The sequence below is a fragment of the Aptenodytes forsteri genome, unplaced genomic scaffold (assembly GCF_000699145.1).
Source record: "Aptenodytes forsteri isolate BGI_AS27 unplaced genomic scaffold, ASM69914v1 Scaffold349, whole genome shotgun sequence".
NCBI lineage: Eukaryota > Metazoa > Chordata > Aves > Sphenisciformes > Spheniscidae > Aptenodytes > Aptenodytes forsteri.
Genome location: NW_008794452.1, coordinates 2,125,332 through 2,151,340, shown reverse-complemented (window position 1 = coordinate 2,151,340; position 26,009 = coordinate 2,125,332). Strand labels below are relative to the sequence as shown.

The 26,009-nt window shown below is 39.4% G+C and overlaps 1 protein-coding gene across 1 annotated transcript; it reads right to left on the bottom strand.

Moving 5' to 3' along the window:
* Nucleotides 1–1,938: 1,938 nt before the first annotated feature.
* LOC103908228 (solute carrier family 22 member 15-like) lies at nt 1,939–24,246 on the bottom strand. The gene is made up of 11 exons (XM_019474923.1): nt 24,106–24,246; nt 20,055–20,187; nt 19,212–19,376; nt 17,439–17,568; nt 15,479–15,700; nt 13,676–13,816; nt 12,413–12,498; nt 8,240–8,348; nt 3,636–3,708; nt 2,980–3,143; nt 1,939–2,014 (listed from the first exon to the last, which is right to left on the bottom strand). The coding sequence occupies exons 1-11, from the start codon at nt 24,229–24,231 to the stop codon at nt 2,002–2,004; spliced, it is 1,362 nt and encodes a 453-aa protein (XP_019330468.1). The 5' UTR covers nt 24,232–24,246; the 3' UTR covers nt 1,939–2,001.
* Nucleotides 24,247–26,009: the final 1,763 nt, after the last annotated feature.

The following is a 26,009-nucleotide window of genomic DNA, read 5'->3' as shown; positions in this document are numbered from 1 at the left end:
CATGCCAGGGCTGCTGAAAAGATCATTAACTTCTTTTCGGGACACACAGCTTTCTGGTCATCAATCCACCAAATTCACAGAAGTCACCCCAGGCAAAGAATTCATTAATTCCAGGACAAATAAAGCAGAAATAAGCATGTTCAAAATGTAAATGATCTTTGTTTCCTGTTTTTCACATAATGTGGAATAAAAGGCAGTGGAAAAATGCACTGATACAGCCTGATAACATGTGGCAGGAGAGAGAAACAGACTCCCACTACATAATGGTACCTTTATGATCCTCCTGTTCCAGAGTCTTGTCTCTGCTTTGGGAATACAACTTTATATCATTCTATTTATTATTAAATTTTACTTCTTGTAATAAAAAAATTGAAGTCAACAGTAACAAAACTCAGTCTTTACCATATCCCTGCTGACCCAATTATCCTTTGAAGAGGTATAATCAGTCACTATGGTTATAAATGTTAATGCAATGGAAGGCATTAATATTATTCAGGAAAAAAAAAATATCACAAACTCAATTCTAATCCTTACAAAAGTGAAACATTACAAAAATGATGAATAAATAAATGATCAGAAGATAAAAGTTAGCAGCATATTCTATAGGCTGTTCGTCATCAAGCTTCAGCCCCATAGGTTAAGTAAACACACATGCAATCCACCCGTATGTCAACATTATCTAAATGTTGTTCTGATTGCCAATTGATTTTCATCTCTTGGGGACCTGATCAGGCTATTTGTAAAGCACGCATGGACTCAGCACAGATTTCACTGAGGCATCCAGGCAGAGCAACCTGCACGTACTTATGTGTGCACGTGTGTGTTTGTATAAGTGCACACACACTTGCATGGGCACGTGTTCATTTGCAGAACTATTATTTAACTACGGAACTTGCTCAAAATACAGAGGCCTTTCAGTAACCTTTTCCTATCAGATGCGTTAGATAAAGGGCCAAAATCAAAGTGATACAAGTATTCTTCAAAAAGCCTGGGCAAACATCCTGGAAAAAGCAGCACTCATAGTACAGATGTTAAATAATTTTCTTTTTAATAACAAAATTGTGTTGGCCATCGAAAAACTGTAACATTTGTGATGCATCTATTCCAACATAAATATATTAACTGTTAACCACACACACACCCCCCTCACAGGAAGAATTTCCAATTCATAGGTGAATTGTATTGGATTACCTATTATTGCATATACAATATATGACTCATGTTCAGTAATTTCTAGTTGCACATGTACAGCTAGAACTTAATAACCTTTCTCTAAAAGGTTACTCATCCTCTCCTTTAAACGCATCTCTTAAAGGCCTGACATGATTTTTCCAATATAGTATTATTTTTAACTTTACGTATCTTTTCATGTACAACTGTATTAAAAAATTACTTATTCCCACAATAAAATCCATTTTTTCTCCTTTCAGATCTCCTGTTCAGGTTTCTTATGCTAGACATACTAAGGCCAACAACCCATAAAAATCTCTGGTCTCTTCACACTGTGAGGTATAGCGTAATTTAGAGGCAAAAAACCCTGTAGAGAAAATTAGCATATACAAGATGCTGTCACTTTTCAGGATTACAGCTTGCCTGAATATATAAGGCCATCTAAATTTTAAATGATACACACCACTTCAATTACAACATTATAGCTTAATCTGAAGCTAGCAATTACGTTTTGTAAAATAAATTAATACTTCATTTTAAGAAGCCGTAGAGAAGTCCAAACATCCAAAGTATGCTTTTGTTAAGTCATTAAATTAATGCACAGATTTGTCACCTCTTTTCTCACAAGCTTTGATCAACTTCTTCCATCTTCTCAATTTGTCTCCACATAAAACTGTTCAACATGCTACAAACAGCATTATACATGAGTCCTCCAACATTTCCTGTCAGATACAGACAGCGAGACTCTGCCCTTCAAGTGTTACAGCACCTTCTCAATGGAGGCTTCATTTTCCACCACAGACAGGCCTTCTGAAACTTAAGTGTTTTCTTCTAACTGGTTTGCCTGTCAGACAGAAGAAAAATGATCATTGAAAAGCAGTTTACATGTCTTATATTTCTTGTCCTATTTTATAGGTTAATATTAAATGTGAAAACCAGAATTCATTGATCGTTTAAAAATTAGAAGCGAAACGGTATTCAAAAAGCTCAAAAATTCTTCTTTTTTTTTTCATTTCAACTGAATGCAGTATTACTATGTATTAGACATAAAAAGAAAGCATAATAGCGTGTGTAGTGTGATTAAACTGATTACCAGATGATTAACAAGCTAGGATATCAAGAAAAACGTAAGAACATCATATATTCTTTTATATCTACACTAAGCCTGCTTAGCTCTCAACTAACAATTCCTTTCCCATAGGAATTTAAACCCCCCCCTTTAAAACTAATTCTCTGGTAAGCCATTCCCAACCTTAGGGAACATACTTCACATTTTCTATTCTATTACCTGTTGAAACAAACAAAACTTTCATTTCCCACTTCAAAAGTTCTATTTAGTGCATATCAACAACAGGAAAACACTTTAAATGGCTCTAACCCAAGAGACTAATGAAGGATAAAACAATTCCTCAGATACATATTAATTTTGGATTATGTTCCACTACAAAACATGACAAAAAGGCACAATCCAATATATGAAAAATATGCCTAGTTGTTTTGCCGTAAAAGCACAGGAATGTTGCTGAATGTATTGTCCCTGGTTATTTTAGGCTGCCTTTCTAAAATTTGTTTTCCTTTAAGGAAACAAAATAGTATTAATTTGCGTATAATTTAATACATACAGATGAAAGCTGTTAGCCTTTTCATCTTTAAGAGCCAAACAAAGAATCAATTTAATCTCCACCGAAAGCGAGAGAAAGATGGCTTTAAAAACTTCATGCACAATCTAAGCAGTATGCATTAAATCATGGTTCGCATAAGATAGGGGGAAAATAATGCAAAGCTACAGTAAAAAAAAAAAAAAATTACTCTGTCTCTTCGTTTTTAAGCACTTGGTATTTGGGACTCTGGAGATCTTCAATGCTCTCAGCAATTGGCTTATTTAGTGTTTCTGGCAGAAGGAGAGTCAGGAATCCCGCTGACAGTCCACTGATTCCAAACACCACGAACGGTACAGAAGGACTAAGAGATTTCTAAAATTAAAAATCCATAGTAAAAACCCAGCATTGTTTCCTGCTCTTAAAATATACGATCCATATGAACTGCAGTCAAAACCAAAAGACTACAACTTTTCACTCCAGCAATTTGTGCAATTATCCATACACTGGTAGAACAAAGAAACCCAATAAAAGTCATTTCACAGAAACAGCTTCATATGAAAACTTTGTTTACATGCCTAAAAACTCAGATACTGAGTGAGCCTTAGCAGTACCAAATGCATTACATGACAATCATTTCACTAATAGATGAAATATTAACACAACACAGAACATTAGGTTATTTCCACAAAGAGGATAAAATACTAGGTATTTTTAAACATCTTGTTCATTAATTCTTGAAATTGAGTGAACATAATTTAATTTTTCATAAAAACAATTTTTTTTCAAGGAATATAGGCATATGTGGTACCAAAATCAGCAAAGTGCTTTTGAGAGAGTTACATAAAAAGTAGAAAATAATCTTACCATAGATGGCACAAATGGAGCCAAAATGCCCCCAAATCTGCAAGACATGGAACAGACACCCAAGCCAGCATTTCTGTTTCAAACAAAGGATGAAAGATTTGTAGTTTCGGAATACACAACTGAATCATGCATGAACATGTGGTGGCACTGTCGGAACCAACTTACACTTTTTTTGAAGTTATCAATAGTCTTTATTTAAAAAAAAAAAAAAAATCAATCTTTGAAGACCTCCAGCACTTACTCCAAAGATTTTCTACAACTAGCTGCTAGCAAGGTAAATCACACCCTTTCAAACCCTAGCAAAACCACCCTGTTGTGCAACCCTTCACAAAACTTTGAACAAAGAGAGAGGTTTTCCAACCTGCCATATAGGGCAATTTAATTGGACATCCCTGTGCTGGATGGGGAATGATTTCAAAATTTGGCAGGCAGGATCTTCAGACAGAAGATCCTGAACGCTATCTCCAGCTCAGGCCGTCGTCAGCGGCCTCTCTTCTGCCACCTCAGGTTGCACAGATGAAAAGTCAGTGCTTACCTCCAAACAGAAAATAACTATTTGCCAGTGTGAAACTTGAAAACATCGGGCCAGATGTGTCAGTAGAGGGGCTGCTGAATTCTGCCCTCCCTTCAATTTTCAGACAAGTTTAAAACAATCTCATCTAGACTGTGATAATCAAAGCATGGGTTAGAACAGCAGGATCCTCTTCAAAGAAAGTTACAAAAATCCTCAAAGTCCTTCATTTCCTGCTCAAATGCAAAAATCTTCCATCTCTGTGTCACTCCTAAATATGGTACTTAACAGCCCCTTCAGAGACTGACGTTGGCACCAGTCATCAGTGAGACAGCAAGAACCAGCTCATGGTGGCTGTTCTTCTCCCTACGTCTCTCGGTTGCTTCCTCTCATTCATCATCATCCTCAGTCACACCACTGAGCTGAGCTGCTCCTGCTCACCCTGTTTCCTTTTCTTCCTCCAAAGACAGGAAGACAGTGACAGGTTTAAAGATGACAAGCAGAGAGGTGACATGGGTCGCTAGTATACCAAAACCACCCGCCTGCACGTCCCTTCCTAATGGCCCTTTGCACAGGTTAAGGGAAACAGATGATGGAAGGAGCTGATGAGAAGCCAGTGACTTCGGTGTAAAAATAAACAGACAAAGCAACCATTTCTCTCATCAGGTCCTCTTGGGAAAAGGAAAATAGCAACCCACGCTTCCTCACATTGAGGCAACATCGACCCAGACCCCACAAGACGAGGCCAAGCACCTCCCCTGTCAACAAAATCCCTGAGCAGATGAGAGACACCAGTCTGTGTGTGAACCATTCATTGAGAAGCATCCTTCCCACAGACCCTAAGCCTGTCCATATCCAGAGGTTTGCTGGCTTCTTTTTTTCTGCCGAGAGGGAGAAGGGCAAAAGGTGATCCTAAATGCAAATTGCGTCATTTCAATTCCAATGCAAAATGAAAGCAGTTGTTGAAAGACTTTATGAAATCTTTAATTCAGAATTCAACAGAGTTCGGGTTATGCAGAACGATGTCATGGTGTCCAAGAGGAAAAACGGATTATCACCCAAGAACTATTAGTAAGTATTCTTCAGGTGCTGCACTGACGATAGCTGACCACACACCGCCTGTCTTACCTTACTGCCCCAGTTTTACCACGCTCACTAGAAGACCTACTAAACCTGACTGACTGCACATGCTCCTACCATCCCACGGAGCACAGCGCTGAGCTAATGCCAGCCAAAATAGCTCTACAACCAGGGTTATCGCATCAGCCTGGGGCTTTGCTCAAGCCAATTAGTCCCGCTGCAGCTGCCTGGCAAATTACACATGCCGTGTGGCACTCCTCTGGCTGCGCTGCTTGCCCAGCACTGCCCGGTGAGTGGGGTACAGCCCTGCGCAAATGCAAAAGTTTCTCTGCTGCTGGCACTGGCAGCTCTCAAGTTTCACTAATGCTCACCAAGGATTGTTGTTCAACAGAAGGAATTATGGAGAGTTCCTTGCAAAGAAAGCCAGAGACCAAAAGGGCAAGTATTTTAAAGAAGTCCAAACTTATATACCACCACTGACATAAGCAAAAATACAACAGTTTCCCCAATGTGAAAATAGGCAAATAAGCTTTCCAATGTGATCCTAGACAGTCCAATGGCCCCACTCTGATTCCACCCATCCCACACAAGGATGCCATCGTTTTCCAACCATTTTCTCATGAAGAAAACATGAGTTTTACATCTTTATTACTAGAGCTATGATTACATTTTGTTTCCAAAGACAACCTTCCTTTTTGTCCAAAATCCAACAGTAGTGAGGTTTTCTATTTTTAACTTTTTTGTTCCCCAGCGGGTACTTTAAAGACATGTCAAAAAGGAAAAAAGCCCAAAGCACGCACACACTCTCCAGCTTGCAGCACCTCCCCATTTCTAGCACGAGGTGTATTTGTCATTCCTCCATGTACCAATTAACTTAAAAAAATATGCTTAACAGTCCTCGTGCTTAAAGTCCTAAGTAGGTTTAAATAAGGAGCAGTTATACTGAAGACATTTAATTTTTCTGCAAAACATCCCACTGGGAAAAAAAAAAAGGAAAAAAGTTTATTCCGCCTCCTCGCCACTGCCTTTGAACGGTAGCTGTCTCATCACATGGCATGCCTAAGCTCCGCTGTCAGAGCAATGCCAGGATCACCACAAAGCTTTGCAAAGACCACCAGATGGTGCTGATGCTTTGCTTTAAAGTAAACACTTGCCCATCACTAATTTTCTTGCATAAACCATAATATTTGCAATTAAAGTGCCAGAGAGATATCAAACAAATTAAATGCATAAATTGTCACGTGAGGAATTTTCAAATGGTTTAATGTAATAGTTTGCCATATTATTAATCACGAGTTGTCTAATGAAGTTGCTAATTTTCTAAACTGCCTTTGCTCGTACATTTTCTCCACTGGCGGTCTGTATCTTTGACACATATAGTTACTTTTGTGCCAGAATATTAGTGCAGATTCTCAAATGAAGTAGCACTTTACCCGATTAATTTTATTTTTTTTTTAAATCTTCCTAAAAACAAACAGTTTCAAACACACTGAGACACTACTGTAATTCCTGCTAGGTATGAGCTGTCACATACTTGGCCCCACACATCAGTGGGACTTCGGAAGACAGAGTAACATGAAACATGAGAACGCTGTGAAACAAGGAAAAGCTGAGAAATTAAAACATTTTCAGAATTAATTCTCTTGATTCTCAACTCCAGAAAAGCAGAGCGGACAGGAAAACAGAAAACAAAAATCACCCACTAGAAAAAGAGACCTTAAAGAACATGAAAGTTTGGACAGATAGAATGTAAACAAACCCCCACACCCAATTTCAGTCAGCGTGCTTGGGACTTGCATATTAAACCTAAACCTTTGCCAAGAATCACAAGCTAAGTATCTAGAAATATAAATATATATATATGTAGAAGTATATATATCTAAGTATATAGAACAGTCAATCCACCTCCATCCTCACAAGTTTTATTGCAAAAACTGCACTCACAGTCTAGCTTTTATGCCTCCATACATATGGGAAATTGAACCTCTAAAGAAAATTGAACCTCAAAAGAAAAAAAAAGCCAATCCAAGGCGTCACCCACACGTTTATTCTTCTTCCCCAAAGCCCTCAGTGTCCTGGAATTGGGTGATTTATGTCACCATCTTGATTACCTCTACGGTGCTACAGGACACATCTACCAGCCAGGACGCCTTCCTACTCCACGTCAGCTTTCAATGTTCCCGCTCTCTCAAAAGAGGGCTCAATTTTTGCGGTAGTTTTGTAGTTGCTGTTTTTGAGCAACTAGTGCAATATGGCTCAAATTCTGAATACCTACTTTGAGTACCATTCAGAAAACCACGTGGAACCAAGATGGGGGCTGAGAAGAAGAGGACCGTGTGGTATTATATTTTCCTATCTCAGGTTTATCTTGGGACATGATAGAGCGTAACCTCACAAAGCGTTGGCAAGAACTATGAAAAATAAACTAAGGTTTTAGCCCACTTGTTCATGAATTAAATGGTGTAAAGCAAATTACTGTCGTATAGAAACTATTAAAATTAGTTGCAGCATGAATATTTAATTAAATAACAAAGATATAGAAAAGCACCTGTTTTTTCAGGAGGCAAACATAATCATATGGGATATATAAGTATACAGAAAGACTGTAAATAGTCCTTACTGCATAGTCTGTATTTATAATTAAGTTAGCATACACTTCCATTGCATCATTATGTTTGGTTTTGCAGCCTGTAATTTTACTCCCAAAATCAATAGTAGAAATGAGACATATGGCACCTAGCGTTGCAGTGTAAGAAGCTGGTTTTCATATTTTTATTCTGGATTCAGACGTAGTGGAAGTTGCCACAAACAGCCCAGGAAAGTGCATTGGTGCAAAAAATGGGACTAATAGGAGAAGCCCTTTCAAGCCCTGGCAAGCTGCCTTAGTTACAGAAAGAACTCATACTGATATTTCAGGTAAAAATAATTACAGATAAATATTAAAGCACACCAGCAATCGGTATTGCTGTGCGTGAAGACTATTTTCATTTACCCAGAAGCTCTGTTAAATTACCTCAGTACTGTTGGGTATAGTTCAGATGTATAAATATACACGATGTTGAAAGCGGCGCTGACCATCATTTTTCCACACAAAGCTAACAATGTGGGACTGAGGAGCAGACCTTTCAGGAAAGAAAAAATAAGCTGTAAGCATAAATAGTCTGTTTTCTTACTCTTTTTACACAATGTTGAAAACATCCAGTCCTCTTTAAAAGAGACTGGCACGCAAAAACAATGTTTCATCTATATGTTTTTCAACTACAAGCACAAAAGCAATTATCTCAGTTCTTCCCAACCATTCTAAGAGCTAGCATAAGAGTAGATACATAAAATTATATTTAGGACCAAGAAAATCTGCCCCATTTGGGGGGGAAAGTGTAAAACTATCACAGCTCTAGAAGGAAGAGATAACGCTTCCAGCTCTGCAGTCAGAATACCTTACCAGGTAACATCTTTTGACGAGCACAAACAGACAATACAACCTCCTTGACTAATTTATTAGATTAAAACCATAAAACTTGATTCACCTCAACAGCTTATTTGCTCCCCAAGGACATCCTGTTGGGACTTAAAATGCAGCAGCTCTGTAATTGGAAGGAACAAATGCCAATGCAGCCCGGTTTACTAACAGACAGTCTTTAGTTGGCTGAACTGAAGTGTGGTTCTTTTAAAGTCCAAAAGAAACCTGGCTTTTGTTATCCTGATTTTGGATATGGTTATGTTAGCACCATCCATTTTAATAAAAAGAGAACTTAATACATTTCTTAAAGCATGGAAAAAAGAACGAATGCTTTAATTAGCTGTATTTCAGGTTCTCTTCCTCAACACTGAGTTCAGCATGTTTCTGTTTGGATCAAATTATGTTGGTTAAGTAATGGGAAAATTTGATTGCTTCTCAATTGCTTTTAATTTTGCTGTTGAATATTTTCAGTTCTATTCTTCTGATCAAGTCAGATTACATTTCAGCTGAAGCAGAAATTCATTTGTATGTAAACTGAAATCCAGAAACTTGATTTAATTTCTTTAAGCGTGATGCATTTTTGCAGTTATTTCTGTATTGCATGAATGCAAAACAGATGCAATATTTTCATCCGAGTTCTCCTTTTGCTCGGTAAGAACTGGAATATTACATACAGTTGCCAGATGCAAAGGTGCGAACCTGGTCCTCAGAGGCCTGCTGGGTGCCATCAGAAAACTGGGACCTTCCTCTGCCTCCACCAACCAAACACGAAGCGATGAAGAGATTTGTAATTCTGCAATGTGTTTTAAAACTTGCTGTTTTTCTCCCAGGGCGACAAATGGAACATTGCACATCCGCATACTAGAAATTTAGCATTAGTGCACTTGGGAAGTTTTGGTCTTACTGTCAGAACAGAAGAAAGAGTCTGTCTAGACAGAGAAATTAGCACTCAGAAGCTCAGGAGTGAATTTAAGAGCACTGTCTTCTCCAGGTTCCCTCCCTCAGGGGAGGCTGAAGGCTGGCCATATGGGGAATTACTGTGGGATTTCAAGCACGCTGGAAATTCACTGCACACCAGCTTCCTTGTGTAAGCAAGTCCAGATATAGTCATTATATTTTCCTCAGAGTCTTGGAACATATTTTCAGCAATTCTTGCAGAACAGTCCATTATTTTCTTTACATATATAAAATGTAACACCATTAAGCAGGAACGCACTTTCTCCTACGAGGATTCTTTGACCATTTATAGGTCATTCGCTAGGTCCAGCCAAGCATGTCCATGCCGCATCTTTAACACTTCTATTACATTTTGTCTGACACCCTTTCACCTGAACGTCCAGTAGCAGCAGTCTACACACAGTTCTGCCTGAAACAGTACAGTCAGGGCACCTGTTTCAAATTTTGGTAAAAGACAAAGTTGTAAATTCTTACTAAATTCATGCATTTGAGTTTTACTGATAAGGAATAATGTTCCATTAATTGATCTTTTGAATTTAGGGAAGTAAACCAGGGCAAAATGATAACAAATAGTGCTGATGTAACTCCTGTTCTAGAAGCTCTTAAACAAGTTTTGATGCCATCACTGCCATCAAGAGTCTCATTTGCAGTGCTGTTATGTAGATTCACCTTCTGGCTGTCGTCTTCATAAGTAAAAGTTCACTTAAACAGTACTTTTGAAACTAAAGGAGTCTCTAAATTTACTTCAGAAAAGATATCCACCAAGAAAGGTTAGTTCTCAACAAAAGGAAATACCCAACATTAACAAAAGCTGAGACAATTAAAATAAAGTCTCCTTTGCTTGCTATAGTATAAAGCAGATACAAAAGGCAGAAGATGTCTTTGTGCTTTACAGCAGCTTTTGAAAAAAAAGAACATTACAGCTCCATTCCCCCTCCACTGCCACTCTCCCTCACCATCTTCCAATCTCATACTCACACAAATTAACTGATGAGTTCTAAGTGATAAGGAAAGAGGGAGCTGAGGGATGTATCAGTTTTTACTTAACCATTGAGAGGTTTTTAGCCTCAAATTCAGTACACATCTTTAATAACGGAAATGTTCTTGGCTTATTCCACAGGGGAGATGACTTGGACCAGATTCTCATTCACAAGTTAGCAGAGTTGTTTAGAAATCGAGTGAAGGTTACAGACATGAGAGGCAAGTGCCTAATATCTCATTAAAATCTTAAATCCCTTGCAATAAAAGTCAAGGCTCTTGTCAGTCACTCCGAAGAATGCAGACTTAGACAAACGTAAGAAGTGTTCTCCTTAGTAACAGGAGGGTCAGATTAGAGATGCAACAACCCTCATTTCATCCAGCAAGTGGCTCATCTTCATCATGCTTGAAGCTGCATTTCCTTCTACTTAACTGACACAGATCACTCTGGGCCAAGAACCAGCTTTACTCTTACCACAGTGGAAAGTAAGACGTTTTAATGGGATTAAAGTCAACTCAACTGGAAAAGGCAGAAGATTTCCTGAAATTTAGCAACTCTTCAGGAATTATTACCCTATCCTGATTAGTCACTACTGCTTTTCTTTCATTTTGTTTTAAAATATATAAAAAGAAGCAGAAAAAGCAAACTTGTTGGAACAAAGGAAGAAACAGTCTCAATAAAAGGAGCAACAAAGCATCTGAGGACTTGAATTAACACAAGCATGGCAAATAGGATTATGGGATATTTTTTCTCTCTCTGTTTTTCTTCCTGAGACTTTCCTGAGAGCAATTTGAAATGGATGCCAGACAGCATTTATAACTGTTAAGGATAAACACAACCTACAGAAGGCTACCTTGTAATCACATCGCTGGTGCTCCTGGGTCAAAACACTGTTAAAGCTAAAACATTTCTACTGAAGCAATATTAAAGAAAATACAAGCAGAGAGCGGCCACTTCTATTTGTTAGTGTCATACAGGCATAAGTTTTCAGTAGCTAAAATAAACATTAGTACAGCAAAACTGTATTTGAAATGGAAAGAAAAGTGAAAATACAAAACCAAACATATGTGAATGTCACTGACAATGTTAGAAAAAACACATCTTTTGAGATGAGAAATATACGTGATGATACTCCACTGTTACCGTGAACTGTCCTCACAACTGCATAGGGCAGCGATACACAGCATGAGATTGAGAAAGGCAGCAAGTTTCTTGCCATCCCTACGCCTTCCATATTGCAATTCTGACTTCCATTTCTAATTTTCAAATACAAAATATAGTTTTTTAAAGCTTTAGTGGTTTGGGTTTTTTAATGATTAATTAAGCTTCTAATTCAGGAAAACCTCGGTTCCTATTTCTATAAATATTACATGCCACCAAAACAAATGTAAAATTAAGCTTGGCATCTCACACTGTCAAGATCCAGTCAAACTAACATTACGTTGCACTGCAGTCTGGCTATTAAATCCAGTATTTTAAGGTAAACTGCAGTTAATGCAGTGTCAGTATTTGAGACAGAATGCGATAGCTTGGTCTGACCTTCAAAGAGCCAAGGGCTTGCAGCCAAACTTACGTCAATTAACAGGGTCAAGTTATGCCAGCAAGAAGTTAAAAGCAATATGAACAAGACCGTGGCTCCCTGACCAGCCCCGGAAGGAAGAGACAGAGAAAGAGAGAGGTATAAATGGATAGGGCTTTAGGCCTGATATACTCGGTCACAAAATACTCGTTGTTTTGTCAGCTTTTATCTGAATTAACAAACATCTACTTTAGCCGCAGTACATACTTACCAGCATTTGTTGGTAAGAACATGGTAAATATACAGGCAAATCCTGCAAATATCAGAAAACATGTCATAGTTTTACGTCTTCCAGACCTAGAAGGAAAAAAGCACCCAGGTAAAGATGGAAACAAAGTCCTTCAGTATTTTTTGAATTTGTCTGCAAAATACCAACCAAAGTACACAGGAGCATTAATAACAGTTACAACAGTTACAAATCTACTGTACTGCACTGTAAGTGCTTCAAATCTTGCATTGTTTCCCTAGTTCTGTGTACTGAAGTCCCCCCACAAAAGCTTTCCTATTTCTAGCCAAGTTTTGATTTTTAAGCTATTGAATTTGTAGCCTTGAGAAGAACCCATCTACTTCAAAAACAAGAACTCACAGACTTTTTTCTTCTCCGTACTGAGCAAGGCAATGGGCCCTGTGCATACACACAAAGATCAAATTAATATTGGTCAAGAAAATGTAATTCTAATGCTTCCTAATCTGTATTTCTCTTTTACAAGTTTGCATAAATATATGCAGTTATGGCACACAGCAAAACTATTTTGTATGCTTTTCTAATAGTATACACATGGAAATAAGCAAAGGCTATTTCTACTGCCTAGTGTTTTAAAAAAGAAGAGAAGATGACAGGATAGACAGTGAGACCAAAGCATCATTACAAAGATACTCAAACCAAAGGTTACGTGAAACCCTGAGTAGCTCTGGGTTGCCAGACTGTTCAGCCTTTGGAAATAAGTACCCACATAAAGGACGGCCTCCAAATACACTGAAAAGTATTAAAATACATGGACATCGATCATTCATGCTTTAACGAAAACTGAACGGCTCTCACTTCAATGTTCTCTTCAAAAAGCTTAAGTAAAAATGAACAATGCTGAAAACCGCTTTCAACTGCAGTTGGTAGGCAGTACAAAAACAAGTCATTCTGAATGAAATATCTAAGAGAAATATATAAGCTATAGATACTTAAATAACTAGGCTACTCATATTTTTTCCATAAAGACCAAACTTTTTTAGAAACATTAATAATTGAAAAGCCTATTTCTTGAGTAATTCAAAAGATGAACAAAACTAAAAAAGAGAAGAGGTAGAAAATCGGAGTCCCATTTCTGTATCAACTGCAGAAACCCCTGCAGCGGAGTAAATCCCCAAAGAATCAACAGTGTTTAGAAAAACAGTGAAGTATCTTACTGAGAAAAATGTTAATATTTTTCTAAGTTATCTACAAACATATGCAGAAAACTAGGAAACAAGTTTTTCTTACCAGGATTTCTCAATAAAAAACATGCAGAGAGGAAATGCTGGAACTTCTACAAGACCAGAAAGAGCCACATTTAAATACAGATTTCCTCTTAATTCACCAGCATTTAAAGTTAGACCATAGTACACAAAGCTGCAGACATACCTAAAAATAACCATAAAAGTTATATTACTAACATAACTAGTCTTTAGGGCTAAGAAAGTATTTAAAAGGTAAATTATGCCGAGTTATGGATTAGCTATATTGAGTTACATGCTAGGAAGAGAACTCTTATTTCCCCTCAAAGGAAAACAAGGCAAAGAGAATAGTTCCTATTTAATTAAACAAAGTAACTTCTTGAAAGAAAACAAGTGCTCATATATACGCACAGCATAACTTTCGGAATTTTCTATTAGCTTGGGTTTTTTCCTAGGTTATTTAGCAACTCTAGTAAGCTTAACTGTAAGCAGCCGATGCTTAACTGTTGCAAAGCAATCCTATGAAAGAAAATTATATGTACATCCATTGCTTAACACAGAGTGTCTTCCCCAAACCTAGGGAAGGCCTCCCCAACAAACCTATTATCACTTTCCTTGGAAAGAACTAAGCCCCACAAAACACAACACTGGGTTGGAAAGGCCACCAGATACTACAAAGACATTTTGCCTATTCCCTAGTTGCTCCCTTGCTGTCCAAGAAGAATCTGGGCCAAGCGATGTAGAAAAGGAAAGGAAAGTTTTGCCCGACACAGGGAGAAGCATGTCCTCTGTCAGTCACAGCTGAGGGTGGTGCTAAAGGCTCCTGAGCAACAGCAGAAGGAGCTGGGTGACAACCGCTGTGACACCACTCCAACAGCTCCGTGCACTGCATCTTAACAGGGTCTGAGACAGAAAAACAGTGCTGCGACCTCTTCTTGCAGAAGGTAAGAACGCCTTTATGTCATTTCTCATCACCGTAATTACTCGTATTTACCTACCAGCAACTTAAGAGTCTAAGATGCTTCTGGAAAGCTCCTACTTAGCAAAGATGTTCCTGCTGCTTCTCCCGCGTCCTGCACATCTCTGCCTACCCCGTACAAACTACTGCTTTTTCTCATCTACATCCTGACAATCGTCTCAAATGATGTTGAACTTTAAAGGGAAAACTTGTTCTTGGCATTTTGGAAAAGAGCTGTTCCTCCAACAGACTTTAGCTCCAGCCAACTTGCAACAGCTGCTGCTGTAACAGCCAACCCAACACCCTCCCCACCCCAGGGGCTCCCTCCGCACTGCCATTTATTGCTAATATATTATGTTACACCCTCCTGTGCTTCGGGGTGATTTTTTTTTCCAAGTTGTACCACTTTTCAAGACAGCACCTAATATAAATCTATGCAATCTGTATTTTATCTTGCCCACAGTTTTCCTCCACTGAACATGTGTAATGTGCTTTTGGGCTCTTAACGCTTATTCTTACTCCAGATCTCTACCGTTGTCTAATCCATGTGGTCCTTTTCGTCCTAAGACTGGTTGAAATACATATCCTGTCGGTAATTTCTGCTTCAGCTTCTCATTTCACTCAGTGTAAATATTATGTTCTCACCAGATTATTTCTTAGTAGGTTTTGAAGCAGTTTCTAAGTAACACACTGAAAATAAAACGCAACAGCAATAATAATGAAGCATCAACTTTACAACACATCATTTTAGATTATTGTTGTCTGCCATCAACTGACAAATTTACGATTTAGTTTTTGAGGACAGAATTTTTAAGAGAAAAGGATGAAAATCGTAATTGTTTCCTCATGTCTGACTCATTCACAGCATCTCAGCGTCTTGTTATTACATACCAGATGTACATCAGTATGATGGTTTGCCACCGAAGGACTGGGTGTTTTACTAAGTTTAGGATACCAGGTGCCAATTCATCCTTTCTCAAAGTTCCCGCACTTGGTTGTAATTTTAGATTTAATCTCTCTTTTCCATTACCAAAAGCAATATATTGCAACACATCTTCAGCTTCTGCCGTTTTCCCTTGGGAATACAGCCATCGTGGTGATTCTGGGAGCATACTAACAGGAAAGAACAGAAAATCAACGATGACAAGTTCATTCCTATGAACACAGCACTAAAGTCAATCTTTCCATCTTGCAGATCAATACTTAAAAAAAGTACCAACACAAAATTCAGAGAAAAGCATTCTATTTGCACTGCTCTGCATATTAAATTCCACATAATCCGATAATAATACAGTTAACCTTACAGAAGGATTGTTGGAGATGCTTGACAAAGCACTCAGTCACGTTAGAGGAGTTAAATCTGAATCTTGACTTCTGCTGGACTGACTTCTTCGGAAACGCTACACTAGCGTTATCCAGGAAGCATCTCAAATCCCAATTATCTGAACAGCCCGGACAAAACTTTGTTTTCACAAAGTTTATTTCAAGCTTCTCTATTATGGGAAGGGCTCTGAGTTGGAGTGGAGAGAAGAGGAAAGAAACCTTACTGGGGAATTACTTGTCGGGCTCCAGTACCAGCCCATCACTGCCCACTTAAGTTTTAAATCTCTTGTTCCCAAGTATAATCAGAATATCATTGCTTGCTACAACTTCAGTTCATGAGTCCTGGTTTTTTCAGGTTGTAGAGTGTGCTGCTGCTTTTATACGAGCCATAAAAAAAAGAACAGAATATTTTTAACCGAACCTTTATTTTCTCTGGTACTCGTAACAGAGATCCTACAACCAAACCAAACTTTCATTACTTCAGAGGATCCAAATATTTTGAGTATTTGGGGGATTTTCCATCAGAAACAGAACACCGTAGAGGAAAATCTGTTATGCAGAACTTCTTTCCTCAGCCCAGAGGCTTTCTTTTCCTTGACTACATGAAGAGGGGTGGGGTGCGGGTTTTTTTGTTGTATTCTTTAACAGAACTTATTTCAAAAGCAGATCTATCTAAGAAAAATAATTGAAATTTAAAAAATTTAAATAAAAATCAGAAGAGGGTTTTTTCTATGCTGTGTGCTAGACATTCCCTGTATTAATGTATAGACAACCTACTACACTAATTCTTTTATTTCTTCTATAGCTTTAACTAGTGATCAGAAGTATACAAGGTGTATTACTTGATATGTTAAAAGGATATTTTGTAACAATGCAGGCCAGATAAAGCTAGCACTTTTAATTCCTTAAATACTGATGCATTTCATAATCATTTTTATGATAATGTCCACGTAGGAATTCTAAATAGGAGCACCCAAGCACAATAGTGCGAGGGACAGACACAAGGGACTTCAAATGCAATCAGATACATAGCGTATCATGCTAAAAAGGCAAGTCCAAGTGCTCTTACTTATTTCCCTTTGCATGCATGTGTCTCACGAACAGAAACACTAAAATCCCTCTAGGATCACTTCCAAAACTTCTCAAGTGCTGCAGCCCTTCCTTGGCAGAAGGCAGTGTTCCCGGCTGACGCTCCAGCTCGCAGCTTCTGGCAGGCCTTCCCTTCCCCAAGCAGATTTGTAATTGAGTTTTATTGGACAGCTAGCACACAGCTGCTCTTTGCAACACTGGCCACCACAACTGTAACAGCATGCAGAAGCACAAGCTTGTCTTCTGGGCAACCCTGACCTTCTGCTTCGTTTAAAACTGCTTCTTCCTTCACAATGTGATTTTTCTCGTTTGGTTCACAAAAACCATCAGAAAAACATCATTCTTGTTTATACCACGCTCTTGAACGATGACAAGAAAAAGTAACTGTGAAATTGCTGCATATTTTTTCTTATCATTATAATGCACGTGAACCACTTACAAAGAAAGAAGAAGGAAGATGACTCCTGGAGTATTCGATACCAAGGCAAGGTAGCGCCATTCTCTTACACAGTAACCCAGTAAAGCATAAACAGCAATGCCAACTGCAAATGTCAAATTAGTTAACGAACCTGAAAATACAAGGCCAAAACGGTGACTACAGAAACCATTGGCAAAAGAAAAAAAAAATTCTTAAGCAGAAGCCTGAAATTCTTATCCCATGATATACCTAAATAAAATAGCAATTTGATGAGGCATCTTTAGGGCACTTGTGAACCAGATGGCTTAAGTATTTTATGCAATCCCAATAAAGAATAGCTTTGTATAATGGGGGCGGGGAGATGTTTCCCCTTTCAAAAATAAAGGGTGGCACATAGGAGAGAGCAAGAAACGAACAGGAACCTACAGACTAAGGAGAAAACCTGAGGACAGGAAGGGGAAGTGTTGAGAGTGAGTGATTTATTTAGGTCTATTAAGGTAATCTTGAATAGAAGTGGCAGGCTGGAACAGAAATTGGAAGTTATAAAAGTACAAGGACTGAGTTCAGTACAAAAACAGCTGCAAGCCAGAGGTTTATTACAGCAGACTTCTGATGAACAAGCATAAATAAAAATGTTAAAAATATGGGGTCAACTTGAACTCCAAAAGCCTAACAACAAACGCTCTGCAGACTAACACAGGAGATCTTGTACGAACCCAGAAACTCTCAGCTATCGCCCACAAAGCCTAGCTCACAGCCGACACCTAGGAGAGCTTCTTTAACACTGCTGAGCTGCATCCAGCAGCTCCCTCTCCTTCAGCCCCTGATCAGTTGTTCAGCACCTCTTTCTCAACAGCTGAGCAGAACTAGAATAAAGCACCTAGAGCAACAAGCAGCAGGAAACGGACTATCTCTTCGGTCCATCAGGAGGCTGGCCCTGCAGGGAGAAAGGCTGGGAAGAGCAGAGATAGACAACAGGGCAAGGGGGAAGCAGGGGTGGGAGAGAGAGAGGGCACGAGTCAAAAAAGTGAACCCGTGAGAAGAAGAGAATTCAGTACTTTAAAAAAAAAATTAAGTGGAAAACTATAACTAAACCACAACTGTCTCACACATCCCCAGGAGTCCAGAGAGGAAACAAGAAAAACAGCAGAATGAAGTAACTGAAGAAATGAGGGAGAGAGAAATATGCTCACAGCCTCAGCAAGTCAGCATTTGGACCAAGTTTTTCCCCGTGTTGCACTAGCCAAAAAGGCGTTACAGTCTGAGCTACTCCAGCTTTACAACAGATTGACGTGCAAGTGTTAAATTTATTTTAAGTCTTGGCAGTGACATACAAAAAAGGACATTTAAAAATACTGGATGGTCAGCACATTCAGCAGTGGAAAAAACACTATCCAGGCACTAAGTCATTTTATGGCGCAGGGAAACTTCAAAGAACACTTTCAAGAATACCTTCAAGATGCCATACAGCATCGTTCAGAAGTTGGCAGGATCTGCCAAAACATTTTTTTTTTTTTTTTTTACTGTAATGCAGCGTACAAGTTGGGTAATTTTAGGAATCAATGTACCAATTTTAAAACCTCGGTTTTGCCGTTTATCAAACTCAATCCCATCTTCCTTATTCAGGCACCTTTCCCACAGAAATTAGAACTTGGATGAATCACATCACACTTATTTGACTTATGCTACAAACTGACTTTACTTGGTACAAACGTAAGAATTTAAAATGTAAGGTGTTGATAGTCAGAACAATACGTGGCACAGTAATAGTGATTAAATATTCCCAAATCCCACCTGTAAATGACCAAAATGATTTTCCTACATATTCTTGGGTTAGGACAAAAGACACAAGAGCCGTTCCACCATTCACAATTCCAACAAAAAAACGTGAAACTGCAAATGTGTCATAATTTGGAGCTAACGCTGTGACATACCCAAAAACGACATCAAAAAATAGACCTGTAGAGAGAGAATAAAATGTAATTAGTACTTATGCTATGCAGCTTGAACTCAGAAGAAAGGCAGGGAGCACAGTTAGTTACTGACTGTAATGAGTAGTCTACAGTACTCTTGCCTCTAACCTCTCACATTTGGCTTTCTGAAGTGACACCATATGAAAATTACAATCATCTTCAAGTCACACACTTGAGGTCTGCAATGCCAAAGGTGATGTTTCCTTGAGACAATTTTATCATTAAACAAAAAGACCCTTTGGCAGCAAACACAGCTGGAAAACAAAACGCCAGGACATGAGTTACCCACTCTAAAGATGTTTAGGTAAATCATTCTCCCCCGCCTCCTTCCTCCTCAAAAAGCGAATTATTTTTATTGGAGACAATATGGTCAGGCGATGTGTGGAACACTGTGCTCAAATAGCGATAGTCGTAGCAAAACCAGGTTACTTTTCATCTCCCATTGATATTCCAGTGACCACTATGCTGCCCAGCACACTCATACTAACGAATTTTAGTGCTGCCCTACTCTTAGCGAAACACTTATACGCATCTTTGGCTCCATAACATTGACGCAGCAGGGTGGCCCAAGGGCAGCCTCCGGGCAGGGTGGCCCACAGGTAGAAAAAAGAGAGATGCTGTTATCCATGTAAAATGCTTAAGAAAAACCTTTTAACAATCTTACCTGAGATATACACTGGTTTCCTGCCCAGTTTATCTGACAAAGGGCCAAATGTGATATTTCCAATAAGCAATCCAGCAAAAAATAGAGATGACGCAAGGCTCACTTTGTAGGCTTCTTGTTCGATTAGGTACCACTGTCAAAAAAAAAAATCTCCTTACTGTTAAAAGTATTAACACCAAGTTGCTAGCTTCTTCAAAAATAATAAAAATCTATGAGAATTATTCTCTTGCCATTTCCCACTTCTTGCTTTATAGCCAATTAAAGTTTTGTTCAAAGTTTGATAGGTAAGCCAACAGTAGTCATTTTTTTTTCCTAACCGACTCTCACATCTCTACTTTCTCTCCCCCAAGAAATTTCATTATAATATATTACAAGCTTTCAACTTGATAAGTATAATTAGTTGCACTCCAATTCCCAAGCTTTGACAAGGCAACTTATCTTAAGTTACTAAAACACGGAAAGTCTGAGTTGTTAACAGCTTAGCCATTTCAACATTGAACAAGCTTAGCTATTTCAATGAACAGGTAATAAAAATTGTTCATTAAGAAGAATAAAGCATGTTGACTATTGCAGTACGTAGAGAATTAACGCTGTGCAGCTACGCTTCCTGAACCATGAGTAATCCCCGGTGCCCTTCCTCCTTGTACACACCTTGAACTGTTGAAGAGAAGCAGGAAGGGATTATGGAAAGATGTCCTTGTTTCGTAAAAACTCTAAGACCTACTTATTGAGTACTCATTGTAGTTTAGTATCTTATTGTGCACGTGCATTTATAATCAAACAGAAGTTAGAAACAAATGATGGCTTTCTTTATAAAATGTACTTTCTACCTCATCCAAAAGCTAAACTGAGGCAGCATAGTCAAAAATTGTCAGAAGATAAGAAAATGCACTGACAGTGGGTTGAAATCGGAATGAAACTTACAGTGTTTCCTGACGGGGCGAGGCACACAGACAGCTTGTGCAGCCCCCCTGCTACAAAGGAGGAGAATCAACACTCTGAAAAATGCAGTGCAGTGTTGAGATTACAAGTGTTGCTGACATCATGAACTTGGGAAAGAACGGCAATCAGAAAATCCTCAGTGATTTTCCAGGAAAATAATTTCACTAATTCAATGCAAAGCTTTAGCCAAAGAAATATTTAATCATTATTTGAGTATTTCAAATCATTCCCAGTGTATTTACTGGAAAATTTACTTTCAAAAAAATGGATGACTGTCATACTGACTTTTTAAATGACATGTAGTATGTCCTTTGGGGAAAGCAGGAACGATCCTAATCCCATTTGCTTTTTTTCAAAAAAATGGATGACTGTCATACTGACTTTTTAAATGACATGTAGTATGTCCTTTGGGGAAAGCAGGAACGATCCTAATCCCATTTGCTTTTTTTAAGAAGTAGAAGGGTTGGGTTTTTTTTTTAAAAAAAAGCCTAAGGGAAGAGACCTGTGACCAAAATCCAATACAGCATACTAGGACCTCAGCCCTGAAGTGTCTGCCTTGAATGAATACAGATCCCCAAAGAATATTAGGAATTTGCTATAATTAAAAGAAACATATGCTTTTACTCAATCCGAACTCACATAGTGGCAAAGCACAGAGAAGACATGGCTCCATCCACCCAGCAACCCACCAGTTACCTGTGCTCCACCCATCCAGCAGCCTGCAAGACGCAGGGTGCGGGAGCAGGACAAGATTTAACGTGTTGACAGGACGCCTTCTTTAGTCCAGTGTACCCCGTGTTCCAGCACTTCAGAGTTTTGGGGGACTTTTGGATGCTCTGGGAAGGTCAAACTCCTGTGCAGCAGCATTTGCAGCTGGTTTCTACTATACCCCGCTGGGTAGTAGATTCTACCCTATTACATTGGATAAAGGCGTAGCCCCGAAACTTATGGTTTCTTAACTTTCTGAGGAGACTTCAACAATGAAATATTCCTGGGCACGAGTCCTCAGGAAACTTCAAGTCTAAAAATATCACAGCATGTGCTCTCCAAGGCACAGAGCACTGCTGGCATAAGTCCTCCTTCTCTGTGCTAGGACTCCACAGCGTACAAATTTCAAACTCCCAGTCCTCGTCTGCAGAGTGTTTTAAGCTGATACAAGAGACAACACAACTTTATGCTCCTGGATATGGTTGTAAAAATCAACTTCTCAAAGGTAAAGGACCATTTCTACACCAAACGCGAGACTTTCCTGAACTCACTTCCCTAAGCATAACCACTTGTTAAATAAGGCAGGGGACTGAGTTGATGCCAGACCAAGAAGCAGTTCTAACAACTGTATTTTCCGTGAACCAAGCCTGACCTATTATTTACAAAGTCTTAGTAATGCCAAAATTAATCACAATGATTAGTTCTTGAAGCAGAACTGAAGAGCTGCTCTGAAGTTTTGCTGAGCTCCAGAGCAGAACAGTGCCCTGCCAAACCAGAACAGAACTGAAAATATTTACAGTTTAAGCTCCGTCACCAAAATAAAGGAAATAAACTTCACAAAAGCAGCGTCCTCTCTCAGGACAGAACAAGAGAAAAGATTGCTTTTGCAAACTGTTACTTGTGCTGCTTAGCGCGTCACTGGAAGATGCTCATATTTTAACAAGTCTGATACAATAATCTGTGAAGAACGTAACTTTTAAAAGAATGCGTCTATCTACTTTATCTGCACAAAAGGAACCCGTTAAATATTTGTCAAAATTAACTGTAGCTTGCCAACAAAAACATTGCCAATTTTGTTATCACGAAAACAGACATCCTCTCAGCTCTTCAAATCCACATGGCAGTTTGATTTAGTTACTAGACCGCTAGCATACAGCAAAACATTGGCCAGCATCTAAAGATTCCATGAAAAGACTATTAACAATATAATTAAAAAAAAAATCTTACAATAAAGTTACTGAAACGAATGGGAACATAAATTTGTTTCGACGAGTCTTGAGAATTACTACATATTTTGGAAACAGGGACACTGACTTCTGCATTTAAAACCACAGTATTAGTTAAAATTTGCTGATTTCTGATTATAAATTAAGCACTACCCCATAGCACGCATCCTGCTGAGAGTCTGAAACCGAAGGGAGATCTTGGAAAACAGGCTGATCAAAAAAATCTGTTTCTGACAGAGGATATGATCCAATATTGCATCATTCCTTCTTAAGTCTAGTCACTAGATTTGTCCAAGAGAAACATTACACAGTCACATTTGGGATAATGGGAAGGAAGCAAAAATTTGGCACCGGCTGCACCAAGTGCTAACCTGTCTTATACGAGTTTACTGACAACCGCTCCGAGAATTCAATCAGCAGAACTCTGACAGTTCACGCTACAAGGCAAGCCACCCATGCAGTCTTTTTTCTGGCACTGGCAGCGATGCTTAGGTCACTCGCGCTTGCCTGAGTGATTATAGCCCAGGGACTAGCGAAAAGCGAACACAGCCTTTTGCATGGAATTCACCAGGCGTGAGGACGAAGGGTCAAGCTTCTGTCCCACTCAGCAAACTCCAATCTGTTCCATCTCCCACTCTCACCACACCTTAAGATACCCAGACACGTGGTGCATGAGTTTCAGTTTCATACTAGTTTTAATCTTTAAGATGTATCTTCTGTGAGAAACTAACGCAACTCATGGTAAAGCTTACATGCACAGCAGATTGTGCAGACATGACATATTGAACCTTTTCTTGGTAGAAAACAGACATTAGGAGGAGCGCATCCTGAATTCCAGAGTTGCAAACTGTAGTTAAACGCACATTCTTCATTAGTAATGACTTTCTAAAACATCTGAAGGCAAAGAACACTGAGAACAAAATAAATAAAGTTTAACCTAAACTAGTAAGTATTAGATTTACACTGGAAAAGCGAAACTAATAATTTAATCATATCCTTTCAGATTTAAAAATAATAATAAAATAAAAAGCCAGATGGGTGGGTTCCAATAATTTTAATAGCAAAAGCAAAACATTACACTGAGCCCTGCTCAGCTTTTACAAGCGCCACGTCCTGCGCTAGTGGCACCAATCCCAAGAAGAGAAGAAATGGTTAGGCGTGACGGAAGTACTTGCCTCAGTTACTATAGACGTGAAGTTGTCTGCAAAATGGATACGCTTGGCAAGCTCAGCTCTGCTCGTTGGAATTCCTTCTTGGTCTATATGATACTCGGGCACAGCTCCCACAAGCACAATAAGCATCGACTGACAAGCCACGTATACCTTAAAATAAGACACAGCCATTTACCCTAAACAATCCCAAGGAGACCTGATGGAATCCTGTAAGCTTTTCATTAAACTAACAATTTCCCTTTACCCAGCATCACAAACAACATGCCATCGGTCTGCTGTGTTTAAATCCCCAGACACGATCATCGAGGCAGTTGGGAGCGGCGGGTACCACTCCAGAGATACTGGTGCACTTTCAGTGAAAGCTTCATCTTGCCACCCTCCTTCCTGTTGCACAGGTGTTCAGTTTGTTCTTGCTGTCTTGTAGCCAGGCACGGAAAAGGAAGATATTAAGAACTTCATCATAGTTTCATAGCTGAGATCTAACCCTTAGACCAAGATTATTATTATTAAAAAAATTTTACTTACTGTACTCAAAGAATACAACCTATAGTGACAAGTCAAAAAAAAAAAAAAAAAAAGAAATCTAAAGATCATATTTTTAAAAGTCTCTGCTAGTTCTTTCCATTGCAGAGACTGAAACTTTAACCTGATCATTAGGAAAACTAGAATGTGGGGGAATAAAAAAGATTTTCATAAAGAAACCCTTATGAGAATATTTATTCATCAGTATGGGCTTCAAGATGTTTTGAATGTTTTCTGGGTTTTGCGTGCGATTTATTTTATTTTTTCTAACTTCAAATAACATTATCCTTAAGCATATCCAAGTATTAGTGATTTTCAGCACGTTACCATTGATAGAAAAGTTTTGAATCTAGAATGGCTCCCTTCGTTGGGCCACAAGTCTTTGGGTGGTGGATTTGGTTGGACCTTGCTTTAATGTGCCATTTTATCCTGTGCTTACCTTGAATGGTCTTGCAAAAACAAGTTATAAACAAAAACCTGCAATCAGCACAACCTCCCTCCCTCGCAACAGCGTGTTAATTCAAAACGCGGAACTGCACTAACAGGAGGAAGCCTGTTACGAAGAAACTAAGGAGCGAAACAGATACATGTTTGCATGCGGGGGTGCGGACACTATTTAAAGACAAGCACCCTGCATACCACTTTTCACAAGAGATTTAAAAAAAAAAAACAAAACGCCCAACAAAACGGTTGCTGTGGTTAGACTCCATTTCCTTCCACTCAGCAGAAGCTCAAAAGGCACTCTTCAAAAAGTGGAAAATGTGCATAGAAGTAAGGAAAACAGATTGCAAACTTCGAAAAGCTAAGCATGTAAGACAGCGCTGAGGCGAGAAAGAGCTTTGAAAAGCAACTTGCAAAAGGAACAAAACCCACCAAATCCTTTCTGAAACGCCCATGAAACCGAGCGGGGGGCTGAGAGGATGTCTGCCGCAGAAATGCTAGGGGAGGGTTACTTTGCCATCCTCCGCGAGAGTTACTACCTAGGGCGCCGACAGAGGAGCGCAGGGACAGGGCACAGGGGCCAGGACCAGCGAGGGGGAAGGTGCTCAGAGGCGGAGGAGCTGGGGGGGGGGCAGGACCCCGGGCCGGGCCGGCTCTCGCCGTGACGCCGTTTCCTAGAAGGATGCCCGAGCCACCCGCAGCCCTCCGGCGGGGCCGCGGGTGCGGAGGGAGGGCAGTGCCTCGCACCCCCGTCCCGCTGCCGGGCAGGTCAGGAAGCGGGTCCCGAACAGGCACGGGCATCCCGGCAAACGCGGGAAAGGCGGCCGCGCAAGTAAGAGTGCCCGCCCCGGAGCAGCCCCGCGCCGTGAGACACACGCTGCCCCCGGCTCTTCCTCCGCTCGCAGCCCGTCCCGCCGCCGCGCTGCCCGCCCTCCCCGGGATGC